General features: G+C 39.3%; 1 protein-coding gene across 1 annotated transcript in view; it reads left to right on the forward strand.

Moving 5' to 3' along the window:
• The first annotated feature begins 1,017 nt into the window (after positions 1 to 1,017).
• The window catches only part of LOC126372025 (venom carboxylesterase-6-like), a 28,982-nt gene continuing 15,695 nt past the window's right edge, over positions 1,018 to 14,304 (forward strand). The window contains exons 1-4 of the mRNA XM_050017524.1: positions 1,018 to 1,227; positions 10,517 to 10,613; positions 12,476 to 12,661; positions 13,039 to 13,224. Of these exons, the coding sequence (XP_049873481.1) occupies positions 1,018 to 1,227; positions 10,517 to 10,613; positions 12,476 to 12,661; positions 13,039 to 13,224 (679 nt within the window). The remainder of the gene's footprint in view (positions 1,228 to 10,516; positions 10,614 to 12,475; positions 12,662 to 13,038; positions 13,225 to 14,304) is intronic.

The following is a 14,304-nucleotide window of genomic DNA, read 5'->3' on the forward strand; positions in this document are numbered from 1 at the left end:
CTAAACATGAATTCGAAAACAAATTCGACAATCATTGGTTTAGTCCTTGGGCTGGATTCGAACCTGTGACCTCAAAGTGAGAGGCAAGCGTTCTACCAACTTGGCTACCATAGCTTATTTTTTAATCAAACACAGGTATTTAAAATCCGTTGAGTCGAAGCGATTTATTTTCTTTAACTTCGACCAAGCTTCGATCAGCTTTGAGGTTATTCAACTCAAATTTGAATTAGGGTTCAGTCGGAAACCTTTCGAAACAGCGAAGGTGGGAGCCATCGGTACGGCAATGCCAATGAAGGGGCGAGTCACATAGACTGTAACCTAGAACCTGACAGAGGGCAGTAGTAACTGTCAGTACTATTCAGAGGCGGAGGACAGGAGTCCTAGTATGGCTTTCTAATAGACTACTCTGGGCGCCATCCCACTTGCGTCAGACAGAGTACTGCGGGGCGGAAGGCAAGAGGGAAACCACTGCCCTATTTTTCCCTAAAAAAGTAGCATGGAAAATGCTGCACCGCCAAGAGCGTGGCTCTTAAATTGATGATGATGCGGAAACCTTTGTAAAATCAACGAGATTTTTATTCGATTACTTAACTAAAAAAATATCTTTTATTAGGTAGTTTCTTGGTAGAAATTAGAACATTTTGAACAAGTTAGAGCAAGAACGCCGAAGGTAAATTATGTGCTAAGACGAATATGTTTGTTTTAAATATGTTATAAACATGGATTGAACGTTTAAAAGTTTAAACAAAAATGAAAAATGGGGAGACTTTGAAAAGTGTTTTCTTTATGTAATTTCAGTGACGCAATTATGAAGGGTTTTTTCTAAATACATAGGTACAAAATAAACGACTCTTTCACGATTCGATCAACATATCAACATCATGGAGTCATGTAGAACAGATTATCTCTTCTCCGGAACCCATAACAATTTTATCTAAGCTTTACCCAATAAAGTGCTGCTAAATCACCGCTACACACAGTATCTGCCCGCTCATACACTCCTGCGCACGCATCGCAATGAAACTCTTACATTTATTGTTCACTATCAGCTTCGTATGGTGTTTTGAAGATGATCCTTTCTTGGGCTTCGAGGAAGAACCTCCTATTGTGGAGATAGCCGACGGTAGTGTTCGAGGAGGTTGGGAAGAGTCCACGAACGGAAGAAAGTATGCCATCTTTGAAGGCATCCCCTTTGCTAAGCCGCCGGTTGGAGAGCTTCGATTCAAGGTAAGATTTAAGAATACCATTTTTTTTGTGACGTGACTTATTAAAAAAAAAAAGCAAACAGCAGTAGTTTACGAATTTCCAGCCCACTGGGAACGCTGCTAAGATCAACTTTTTTGATTGCGTAACTTTTGACAAAATACCCAACTACTCGTTACTATCCAATTTTGAAATTGAAATTATGTATCGACATTAAGTCCATTGAATTCAAAATTGGGCCAATTTGGAAGTGTAATGACAGCGCTTGTGTCGTGAATGTAGTGGTTACATCCTCTGTACGGATATTAGGTTTGCTTGACACTCTGGTTGACGAGTCCAAGCTAAAGTACGAGCACAGTACACAAACTCACGGTCATAACCCTTAACGGGATGGACAGAGCCTTAAGAAATCAAAAGAAAACTTGCGACCACATTTTACGAAGTCCTAAAATTGATATGACGAAACTCCTCAAATACATAAACAGCCTATACACGTCCCACTGCTGGGCACAGGCCTCCCCTCAATCAACTGAGGGGGTATGGAGCATACTCCACCACGCTGCTCCACTGTGGGTTGCTGGTAAGATAACATATTTATTACATTCCTGATGTTGTCTTCTCTTCTATCGTGTGGGTTGTGAGGTGAATTACCAACCTCATCAACCCTGGTGTCAGGGTTACTATTGAGCCGCCAAAGGCCCCTGACATGACTCATATAACGACTACGTACATCAGTAAGACGTTGTTACTGTTGTTGATGTTGTTGTTGGTTGATGTTTTTACGGCTAATAGCCGGGGCCAACGGCTGAAGCACGAAATGATCTTACTTTTTCAGAAAATCAGGTGATTAAAACTTGAAACCTTTGAGGACTTCAAATAAAAATATAATAATCTTGACGACAATATCTTGCGACGGAATATTTCAAAATAATATTACAGAATTATGCCAGGAACCGTACGACAAAGGAATTGTTTACTTACAGAATTTCATTAACTGCCTTTGAGGACCATGTTAATTATCTATGGTATTAAACCTAAGAATAGAATCAGGGGCCTTGGTCCTTTCGCTAATTGGATGGGATATGAAATCTGATAATCCTTGCCATCTAAGGATTAGGCTGTGGGGAAACGAGCGAAGCGATAGCGACAACGGAGTGTAATACATCGTGTTAGTGACATCGTAACGAAAACTTTGAGGGATGATTCAAGCCGTGATTCTGAATCAAAGAGCAACAAGGGGGAAGCAGACATAGGCAGGCGTGCCCCTCTGCGACGGAAATTTCCACTTGATATTAACTCAATCAATGTTTGAATCTGTGTATGATCCTGATAACCCGATTATGGCCATCCCGTCGGCTTGGTCGACGTTTTCCCTCTTTCTGCGCTTATTGCGATCGACTACTAGACATTTCTTTACCCTCTCAAACGTGAATTGCTTCGATGTGGCCTTTTTAACCCCCCAGATATTCCTTATTCTATGGCAAAGGTTCGCGCTAATTTGGCGTCCTCGGGCCTGCTTCTTTTGTTTTAAATTTTGTAGCAGGCAGTGGTCCAAAATTATCCGCCCAAACAGAGAATGTTATTCCCCTCGGGGGCAATATTTTGTTTTTTTTTTAAGTAGGATACAGGCGTAATGCTATATTGTTTTTTTTAATATTTCTTTCTCTGCTCCCTGTCCAGCAGGAATACCTTAAATTATTTACAAATATTTCACGTCAACGATTTTAAAATGGTAAACACAAAAGCTAAAGACAGAGCAACACGGACCTCCGCGGACCAGAGACAATACAAAAAAAAGTTTAGAAACTAAAACCCGACTACAGAAAAATCAGGCTTTAAAAAGTATGAGACAAGAAAATATTCCTTCTAAATAATGTTCCCACTTTAGGACTCTGTCGCACTAACATATTTGACATTTAGTGAGACTTACAGTTCAATTTGTCAAAAAAGTTAATGTGACATGGTACTAAAGTGTATACATATTAATGCTCGTGTACATACATAGTGGTACACAAACACATAACCCTTTGCTTTGCCGCAGTCGGGTAATAAAAAAACACCGTAAATGTATTCGATGACCGCGGTAACCGTTAACCGCTTGATAACGGTAATAAAACCGATTGTTATTCCATACGATTACAGATTAAACCGGTAAAGAAGAAAATGTGTTCGGTGCGGAAACAGGTGTGGCTGGTAGTAAATTAATTTGTACTGGCTTTAAAAAATAAAAAAAGCAACGCGTTTATGCTTGGATGGAAGGAAGGACTATCCAGGCTCTCTCTCTCTTTTATAAGAGCTGCACTCTTGTCGGTGGAGTAATCGCCATTACTCCATAGATAGGGCGTGTAGAACGGTGGTTGCCCCAATCGCCTTCCGTTCCGCAGTACACCGACCAATTTCTCAATCGGTGATGTTCTAGCTAGAGCCCTGCCAGAATCCATTTCCTCGGCCTCCAACCAGTACTGATACCGCTGCTACTTTCCAGGCTACGTTCCCCAATAAAAATACAGATAGCGCTGTACAGATTTCCCTTCATTAAACCTTCTAATTCCATGGATAACAGACCTATGCATCTTTTATCTTTGTTTTTGGGTTTTTTGGGACACTCCCGAGAAATGCATTTTCGAAGGTATGTGACCTAACCTGTATTGAACTGGTTTTCCCTTCGCGGGTTGGAAGGTCAGACAGACAGTTGCTTCTGTAAAAAACCGGACCCGTCAAATCTTCAAGTTAGGTAAGCGGACCCTGTGAAAAACGGGATAATGCCCTTAGCATGATGATGATGATGATCTTTGTTTTGGGTATAAGTAAATGTCGGGGGCCTATGGTGGCTCAATGGACCCCGATACCGACCCCGCCGGCGTGGTCGACGATTTCCCTCATTTAGCGCTTATCGCTATCGACCCACTAGGGTCGATTAATTCTTTCAAATATTTTTCCTCTCAGACGACGCCCTGAGCCGAGGTTCGCGCCCAACTGGGCATCCTCAGGCCTGTTGTCTTAAACGTTGTACCGGGTGAGAGCCTTCAGCGCTCCCCATTTGTCCGGCCAAGTAGTTAATGCCATCTGCGGCAAATCTACAATAAGTCACGTCAAAAAAAAATATATATATGGTGGCTCAATAGTAAACCTGACACCAAGGTTGATGAGGTTGGTAATCCACCTCGCAACCCACACGAGAGAAGAAGATGGCAATAGGAACATTCCCACTTTGGCAACATTCCCGGGACCATCAATGCTCGCAGCAATTCAATATTAAAAACGTGATTGCGGTCATCGCGCGCCGGCGCCGACTTATGATTTTCACGAAGGGGTGGAAGTTTTAATTAATGTTGAAACAATCAAATAATAAAGTCCGCGTTACTGGGTTTCGGTGTAGGGCTGCCGTGGTTTCGGTATGTCCCGGTTTTAAGGTGTGTCCCGATTTTCATAGAAGTTGTTGGAGCGCCTGTCGTCGTATGCGGAGCAAATTATTGTTTAACTAAGTATAGATATTACTTTTCCTGCAGGCGCCTTCTTCTTGCTATGTGTTTGGGCGTGGTTCAACCCCCCTCATAATATATAAGTCATCAGAACGTGCAAGTCGTATTAATTTTTTGAAAACCTTCTGGAATACCCATAGGCGCTAAATCCATTTTAAAATGAATCAACAGATAGACAAATTGAGACATATTTTTCTTTGATAACAACAGCGTCGTAGCGTGGGTGTCGGCCGCCCGGGGCGGAAAACAATTTTGCTGTCCTTTTATTTAGATATTTCAATTTACAAATTACCACAGATGTTTTTGGTTTAAATTGAATGACGTTTATATTCGTTACGCGCGTTTTTTAAGACATCCAAAATTAAATGTATATTTTTCAATCTTTCTGAGAGATTTTCTTAATATTTTTTTCCGTAAGAACCTTTTACAGATTATTAGTTAACTACAAAAAAAAAATCAGCCAAATCGGTCTAGCTGTTTTTATGTTATGTCGTGACAACGGAAAACGGGTTTCATTTTTATATTATATATTATAGATTGCGAAATTTTGCCGCCCCCACTACGCTACGCCGCTGGATAACAATTATGAAGAAAAACCGGTCAATTTTAGAACGTTAGGCAAAATATGTGATTTGGCCGTTTTGCTACCATGACCGTAAGGTGATGGTAACAAATGGGTGACTGTTTATTACCATTCTGTTCCAACCTCCGTGGTCCAGTGGTTTGAGCGTTGGGCTCACTATCCGGAGGTCCCGGGTAGAAATTCCCTGTCCCTGTGTGGACATATTACAAAAATCACTCTGTGATCCCTAGTTTGGTTAGGACATTACACGCTGATCACCTGATTGTCCAAAAGTAAGATGATCCGGGCTTCGAAAGGCACGTTAAGCTGTTGGTCCCGGTAACTACTTACATATGTAAGTGAGTAATGAGTCAGGGGCCTTTGGCTGAATAATAACCCTGACGCCAGGATTGATGAGGTTGTTGGTGGTTCACCTTACAACCCAGACGATAGAAGAAGACGAATAGCCGCCTCTTTGGCAATTTTGCATGAGGCATGTCAGGGGCCTTTGGCAGCTCAATAGTAACCCTGACACGATAGAAGAAGACCATTCTGTTACGTTGTTCTTATAGTAACGAAACGGCCAAGCTCTATATTTTGTCGAACTTATAGAGAACTTAGTGTTTGTATAGTTAGGGCGTGTACAATTAAAAGCTTGGCTCTAAATGAGATCTGATAACTATTTTACATTGTAATCGATATAATATCATCTTGACATAATTTTACATGAAAATTCTTTATTCTTTGCCTCTGCGCAAGGCCCTAGTTGTCCATTTTAAGTTCTAACATTGAAAAGTGTCCCGATTTTCATTGGCGCATGCTCATGACGTTTCTAATTTAGTGCACGTCAATTAACACGTACAGTTTCGTAACGGAGCACTTGACAGCTTTCCTAATGGTTGCTAGGCGACGGAATACCATAGCTCCTGATTGCGTGAATTCCTGGCCTGGAATATTTTAAACCGTTCGAAATGTAACTGTTACGCAATCAACTGTTCGGTGATTCTCTGAAAGCAATTACTAGAGTAATTAATTAATAACACTACGTTAGAACTGTAACTCCCCCCCTACCTCGCTGGAACGGATTTGAAAAAGGAACATTTTTGTCAAAATGAATAAATAGACAGAATACAAATAGTTTATTATAAAAGGATGCCACACACAAAAAAAAGGACAACAATATCATATCAAATATACATTGTTTTGAGTCTCATATCCCCATTTAAACGCGGTAAGAACCCGTTAATGTGCTTTAATTATCATATCAAAGGGCTATGAACCTTTCTGGCATATCTCAGTGGCGCCACCTAGCGGATTTTTTAAAACTGCGGCGCACGATGAAACCTGTGCAAATCGATAGGGGACACTTGTCTGAACAAAAAAGCTTTAATGGACCTATGCTCTAAAGTGTCACGTTTTCAAGATATCTTGCTTGAAAGTTACGAAAAGTGTCGTATGGATAAATCGATTTTACTCTTTATCTATATACAATCGTAATATAGTGACAAAGTGATTGATTATACATGAAACATTATTTAATATACAACATATTTATCTTATTGAAAAAATGAAATTAATAAATACTTGCAACAACATTAATGGTTTTTGTCTTTGCTACATTATATAGGAAGTATATAGGTACTTAACTGTGCACTGCACACCTTATCTAAGGTTACTAATTGCAAACTGAGTTTATCAGTTTGTGTTATGTATGATATAGGCGTCATTTACTCCTTAACTTGATTTTACTTGACACAACGACAGGATCTAATGAAATATAAAATAAAGTTTACATTTTTATATACGCAATGCGTTTAGTGCGGCATCATTAGTACTCGTTAAAAAGCAGAATTCTCGAAGTTTAAGAAATCTGTGTAAGAGAAACAAAATGGTGTACTTATTAACTGCCATTTTGCTTTCTCGTTTAATTCCAGGAACTACGAAAATGGAGGTCCTTTGTTTAAAGTTGCACGAATTTCTATTATTTCGGCGGAATCAACAAGGATAGCGAATAGCCATACAATAAGTGTGAGTGAGACAACATCATGCAATAAATACGATAGGACGATTGGCAGCCGGGTGAACTTTCAGTCAGTTTGCCACTTTCATCTTCAACGTGCGCACGCGCTTTTCTCTGTTCTGAGACTCTATCCTGTTCATTCTGTTGTATTTGTTACCACTGTTGAGTTTGTTAATATTCCTCTTGAGTTTGTTAGTATTTTTGTTGACTTTGTTAGTGTTATTGTTGAATTTGTTGTTGTTGTCTTGGCAAGATGTCCAGTCATGTTGGTGCCAGGCAATGTTTTTCGTTGTGGTGTAAGCACTGTTCGTGGCCCGCGCCGAAGATCTCGACGTCCTATACAGTCTTACTTGACAACTGAAGATTATATTGCTAGGCACCCCAACATCCTGAATTATGCTCGCCACTTATTTGACGATCGAGAGCTAAGTAATCTTATTTGAACATTGCAAAAAATAAAAATCTCAGTATGCAGTGTATCTGGTATCTATATTATAGTCCCTGGTCAGTATAATACATAAAATGACAATGTATAATTCGGCTCGTTTCTCAATCGTGCTTTTCATAATCGAAATGTCATATGAAAAAAAATCGTGTATGGAAATAATATATCCTACTTTATCGAAGCTCTCATTATGTAGCGTCTTAGACGAAGTGTAATCAACGCAAAACATTTTTAACAGAAAGTCGTCAACTTATCTCTATTATAATTAGCCAGAGATAGCTCTTACGCCAAGCGTATCACTTGTGTACCAGACTTACGCTTTCAATAGATTTTATAGCCAACTATTACCACTTAATTATGTATAATAAATGATATTTGCATTTTTTTGTAACAGTAGAGAGTAATCAGTTCATATTAATGCAAGCACAACGGTAAGGCTGTTTTTTCATCTGACATGTGCTACGTTGCTAGGTTTAATATCCACCAATCAGATAATTGGGTCTGATTCTGATCGGCACAATGAACCCGATTGTAGGGTATGCTACGTAGCATCTAGCATGTTACTGGTGGAAACGCAGTCTAAATGTGACGTACTTACTTCATTATTGATGGAACAGTATTCTTATCGTTTCCAGCTAACTACGCAATACCGAATATGCCACATTTAAAAGAGGAAGTGAGGATTGCTTGCGCCCTAATAAATGCCTTCGGAAAACGGGTGACAGATCACCCACTCGTAAATGAAATAATCAACGATATATACCTTAAGCACGAGACGCCCCAAACTATCTGTGCGAGTTTGTAATACAAAACAATTTAAATCAACGCAGAGCCGCTTTCCAAGCTATAAACTCAAGTGAAGGCTTTCAACAGTTTCCCATCTTATCATATGAGGATCTGTTGATCATTATGTATGACATTTTGTGTATCAAGTGACGCAGGCAAGAAGCTACTATGGCGAACACCTAAAAGAAAACGGAACGTTTTTCATTGAAGTGTATGAAGATTTTGAAGTTGACTATAATTTAAATCAATACAACATAGTAGTTTGTGATCCTTGGCTGACAAGAGCTAAAATACTCTCGAGGCACCAGAGCAACAGAATTTATTTTGTATATATCTTGCTAAATAATAGTTTGAAAAACAGAAATAAACTTGTCGGTCACTATTGCAGCTGTATAGTTGGAAAACGGACACTCGGGTGCTGTGCTCATGTCATGTGCATAGTTTGGTATATGGGATGGGCTCGGCACCAAGAAATTCAACCCCCTGCTGCCTTTTTAGATCAAGTTATTATTTCTGATGAAGAAGAAGATTGATTATTCAAGAAGACTAATATTCATTATCCTAATAGGTACGAATTTGTATAAAAAAAGCCTATTTGTTATAAGTATATACACTGTATGTATTCAATAACAATTAGTATTGATTACATTTTTAAGCAAAATATAAATAACTATATGACTACTTTTACGATGTTTTATTTCATACTAATAAAAACACAACTAAGAAAATCGATGAATAATTGAACAATGTGTTCATGTAATATGATTGTTATGAACTAAACAGCTTAAGGTCCCGTTGCATTGAAGGCACACACCCCATTGGTGTGTCTATACGAACTAGGTATGTTCCATACACTGCTGTAAAGTAAAGTAGTCCTAAAAGCGAATTTTCACACCCCACCTGCTTTCACTGTGATTAGACATTTAAGCTGCCTTTCATTGAATAAACATAAAAACTCAAAAAGTGTGAAATTGTTAGACAATCATAGCAAATAACTTTGAGCGTGATTACCACGAGAATAAGTCATGAGCTGTACATCTCACGACTCGTTTCTGGATTTCTTTTAAGTTACACATAAAAGTAAGTTATAGATATTTATTTTATCTATTTTCTATTTATTTATTTTTCAATAAAGTAAATATGTGGTATATTAAACACTAATATTCCATGCAAAATCACTTAGTCACTATATTCCAATTGCATATAAAAGTAAAATCGATTTGTTCATACAACACTTTTCGGAACTTTCAAGCTAAATATCTTGAAAACGTGACGCTTTAGAGCATAGGTTCATTAAAGCTTTTTTGTTCAAAAAAGTGCCCCCTATCGATATGCACAGGTTTCATCGTGCGCCGCAGTTTTGAAAAATCCGCTAGGTGGCGCCACCAGGCTATGCCAGCCTCCATAGTAAAATGTTCAATGCCCTTTCTACTAAACAATTACAAAAAAGCAAGACGGATGTTTGTCGAAATGATCATAAGGTGTTGGTGGACGTCCTGAGATAAAAGGGCCTCACTCAGCACAATATGCCCGGGAAGAGAAGCAGCTGAACATGTTCTATGTTTTTTTATTTCCTCCCAGAACAGCATAGAAGCAATTAATTCATACTAAATGAATATTTCATTTCAATGAAACCAATTATACAAATGGTTACATTTACATATTTTTCAATAGTTCCAGACTTGAACTCTATTTCTTACATACATTTGTTAGTGACATCGTAACAAATACTGAAGGGGTGATTGGGTTCATGACTGGAACACCTTAAGTTAAGACTGTAAGGTGTTCCATGTATGCTCAGGATGAAAAATACTTAAAAAAAATGTATCATGTGTGTGTGTAATGTGACATGAAAAAGGATCTAAAAGGATCCTTTTTCTTGACGGAACTCAAGATCCTTTTGGATCTTTTTCATGTCGGAACCCAATTTTTCACGAAAAAATAATATGAAATTTCACCACCAAACTTGAAATTTTGATATTCACCCGTAAATAGGTATGTTTATAATGTTGTTTCAGGCCCCACAACCTCCTGTACCGTGGAAAGGGATATTCAATGCAAGTGGATCACAAGAGAACTGTCTACAATACGACCCGTTCTTTGAACAAGTCTCAGGTAAGTACATACATACATACATAAACAGCCTATACACATCCCACTGCTGGGCACAGGCCTCCCCTCAATCAACCGGAGGGGGTATGGAGCATACTCCACCACGCTGCTCCAATGCAGGTTGGTGGAGGTGTTTTTACGGCTAATAGCCGGGACCAACGGCTTAACGTGCCCTCCGAAGCACGGAATCATCTTACTTTTTCGGACAATCAGGTGATTCAAGCTTGAAAAATCCTTGCCAAACAAAGGACAGTCTCACAAAGCGATTTCGACAATGTCCCCATCGGGAATCGAACCCGGACCTCCAGATCGTGAGCCTAACGCTCTAACCACTAGACCACGGAGGCTGTGTACAGGTACATACATATATAAACTCCACCTATTTCCCATCGGGGTACGCACTATGGAATTCCATTTGCTTCGACCCTGACACACTTCTCTTGCTTCCTCCACATTCCACTTTTTTTTGGAGGACGCATCCTGGAAAGTCGCCCATTGCATATATGCAAGCAATTTCACACCTGTATCCCCAAAGAGGTAGGCAGGGGCGTAGAGCGCACTTTTCGCCAGCTATTATAATAATAAACTTTTATTGCATCAATTCAGGTTAGGTACATTGCAGATTACAGTGCATAAAAATAGTAAATATCACCAAATTCTACTTTTTCAAGCATACACAATGAAAGAGCGGACGGTACAAGTTACATTACGTTAACTACTGCCTATATAATAAAATAACAATTAATAAAATATTTTAAGCTACCCATATTCATAAAATATTAAAACTAAAATAACAAAACACCAAAATAAAAAAATCGAAATCTAAATTAAACATCAAAATTTACAATCTAAATATTCTTTAACACTGTAAAAGCATTTCTCCACAAGCCAGTCTTTTAACTTAATTGTAAAATCTTTAAATTTTAAACTTTTTAAATGTTCTGGTAGATGATTAAATATATTTATGCACATTATATAACTATTTCTATCCACAAGTTTGAGTCTCGATGAGGGTTTATATAATTTGTTACGATATTGTGACCGTAGAACTCTCGTGTACACTTCGTGGTTTTGTGGAAACATGCTATTGTTTTTAATTACAAATTTACAGACTTCAAATATATTATCAAATATAGCTATTCAGCTAAGAGCACAAATCCTGGAAACCAATTTATATCAGTTATATATCTGATCACCTGATTGTCCGAAAGTAAGATGATCCGTGCTTCAGAAGGCACGTTAAGCCGTTGGTCCCGGTTACTACTTACTGATGTAAGTAAGTAGTCGTTACATGAGCCATGTCATGGGCCTTTAGCGGCTCCATAGTAACCCTGACACCAGGGTTGAAGAGGTTGGTACTCCACCCCACAACCCACACGATAGAAGAAGAAAATAATAATAACCATTTATTTTCAAATTTACAATCCATAGTTGTTAGTAAAAATGCAGTCTTAACCTATTGTTAGTAGAAAACACGAAATAAGTTAAAGATATTTGTACATTCTTTGACGTTTAACGATTGCCAGATGTGTGCAGTCGCATCCACCGCGCGAACATAGGCGCGTCCCACCTACCGACCAGTACACTCAGGATACTGTTCGAACTCGTACACATTCGATTTAAGGTCGAGGCGCCTCTCTTCCTCATTATTGTATAGAAACAGTCTGTCCTCGCTTCAACAAACATTAGAGAGGCGCTACAGAATCGCGGAAGTCCAAACAGTATCCTGAGCATTGCAACTTGACATTTGCGTATATAAAAGTATTTGTTTGCGCACTGCAAACAAATGTCAAATAGCAATATTGCTTTACGAATTATTATAACAAGAGTCGTCGAAATATTGAACACTCTTCCTCCACTTCCAGGTAGTGAAGACTGCCTGTTCATCAACGTGTACACCCCACACCTGAAGCCCACTGTTGAGCTGCCGGTGATGGTGTTTGTCCACGGCGGAGCGTTCATGTACGGAGCTGGTTTCCATTACGACCCTGTCCATCTGATGGACTGGGATATGGTCGTTGTTAGTTTTAACTACAGAGTTGGTCCTCTAGGTAAGTCCATAATCATAGCCTTACACCATAGAATAAGGAATATTTTTTATTTTATTGTATTTGGGGAGCTTACAGCTAAATTTACAATGTTACATACTACCTTAATATCTAAAAGCCATTAACAAGCTTCCACAGATTGTAAAAAAAAACCACATATTTTTAACAAGTTAGAAAGGACGCCCTCTGTCGGTTTTTCCACCGGGTGAGAGGCCTCAGCGCCCCTCATTTGTCCGGCCTAGTAGTTAATGCCATTTGCGGCAAATCTACAATAAATCAGGTCAAAAAAAGACAGTGTTTCCACCAAGCCCGGAAAGATAAGCAACCTGATCTTCTATTCCAAATCCACCAAAGATACAGCAACCTGCTTCGAATTCCAGGTTTCCTCAGCACGGGAGATGAAGCTGCTCCAGGCAACGCAGGGCTGAAGGACCAGGCCTTTGCCCTGCACTGGGTGCAGAAGAACATCAAAGCCTTCGGAGGAGACCCTGACAGCGTCACTGTGACCGGCAGCTCAGCTGGTGCTGCTAGCGTTCATTATCTTTATCTTTCTCCTTTGGCTAATGGTACGTAGTATTATTTGACCTATGATATGGTGTTAATGACACCACATCATGGCTGACTTTGCTAACTGACGTGTGTCATTTTTTGCTAAAGTAATTGTATAACTCCCGGCAAACTTCTTGAGCATCGAGTGTCGTAGTGGGGAAAGTTCGCGCACGTACACTTCCGTGCAAAAAAATGAACTTTTGATTATTTTTCTTAATTTCATTAAAAAAAAACAATTACTTATTATAAATAAAACTAAACTTATATTATTATAGTTTATTAAGACTTATATTATATTATTATATTTAATAAAAAACTAATCGTCACGTAAGTATGATATTCCTTCCATGAGGTTGAAACCAGCAATACCAGAGCTAGTGCTAGGTTTTGGATCTGTAGACATAGACCTCGTGCTAGTAACTAATTCTTAAACTTAAACAAATGAGTAATAACAAAAAAAAACGAACAAAACAGCAATAACAAAAACGTGACAGTTTCACTGCACGCAAGTGTATTCGGGAGTCAAAGGGACGAAGACAGAGTGCGCGGGGGAAGTATCGACTGATCTACCAATAGCCGGTCGATGCGGGACTCACCCGCCCCCGCGCCCCGTACCGCACCACCAAAGAGATCTAAAATTCGGTTGTGCGCAGTCAAGGTCGATGCTCAAGAAGTTTGCCGGAACCTATATCTTATTGACAATGAGGGACCTTCCAATCGGCGTTCCCCAAAAACACGATAGATGGCGTTGTTAAGTTTTTTCTACATTTAAACTTCTAATTTCATGGATAACAGACATACTACTACTTCAGGACCCCGATTCCGACCCCGCCGGCATGGTCGACGATTCCCCTCAATCAGCGCTTATCACTATCGACCCACTAGGGTCCATTCATTATTTCAAATATTTTTTGTTACTGGCAATAAATTTATTTTATTCTTATTCTTATTCTATTCTTATTCTTTTCCTCTCAGACGACACTCTGAGCCGAGGTTCGCGCCCAACTGGGCACCCTCAGGCTTGTCGCCTTAAACTGTGTACCGGGTGAGAGCCTTCAGCGCTCCCCATTTGGCTGGCCAAGTAGTTAATGCCATCT

This window comes from Pectinophora gossypiella, chromosome 13 (assembly GCF_024362695.1).
Source record: "Pectinophora gossypiella chromosome 13, ilPecGoss1.1, whole genome shotgun sequence".
Taxonomy (NCBI): Eukaryota; Metazoa; Arthropoda; class Insecta; order Lepidoptera; family Gelechiidae; genus Pectinophora; species Pectinophora gossypiella.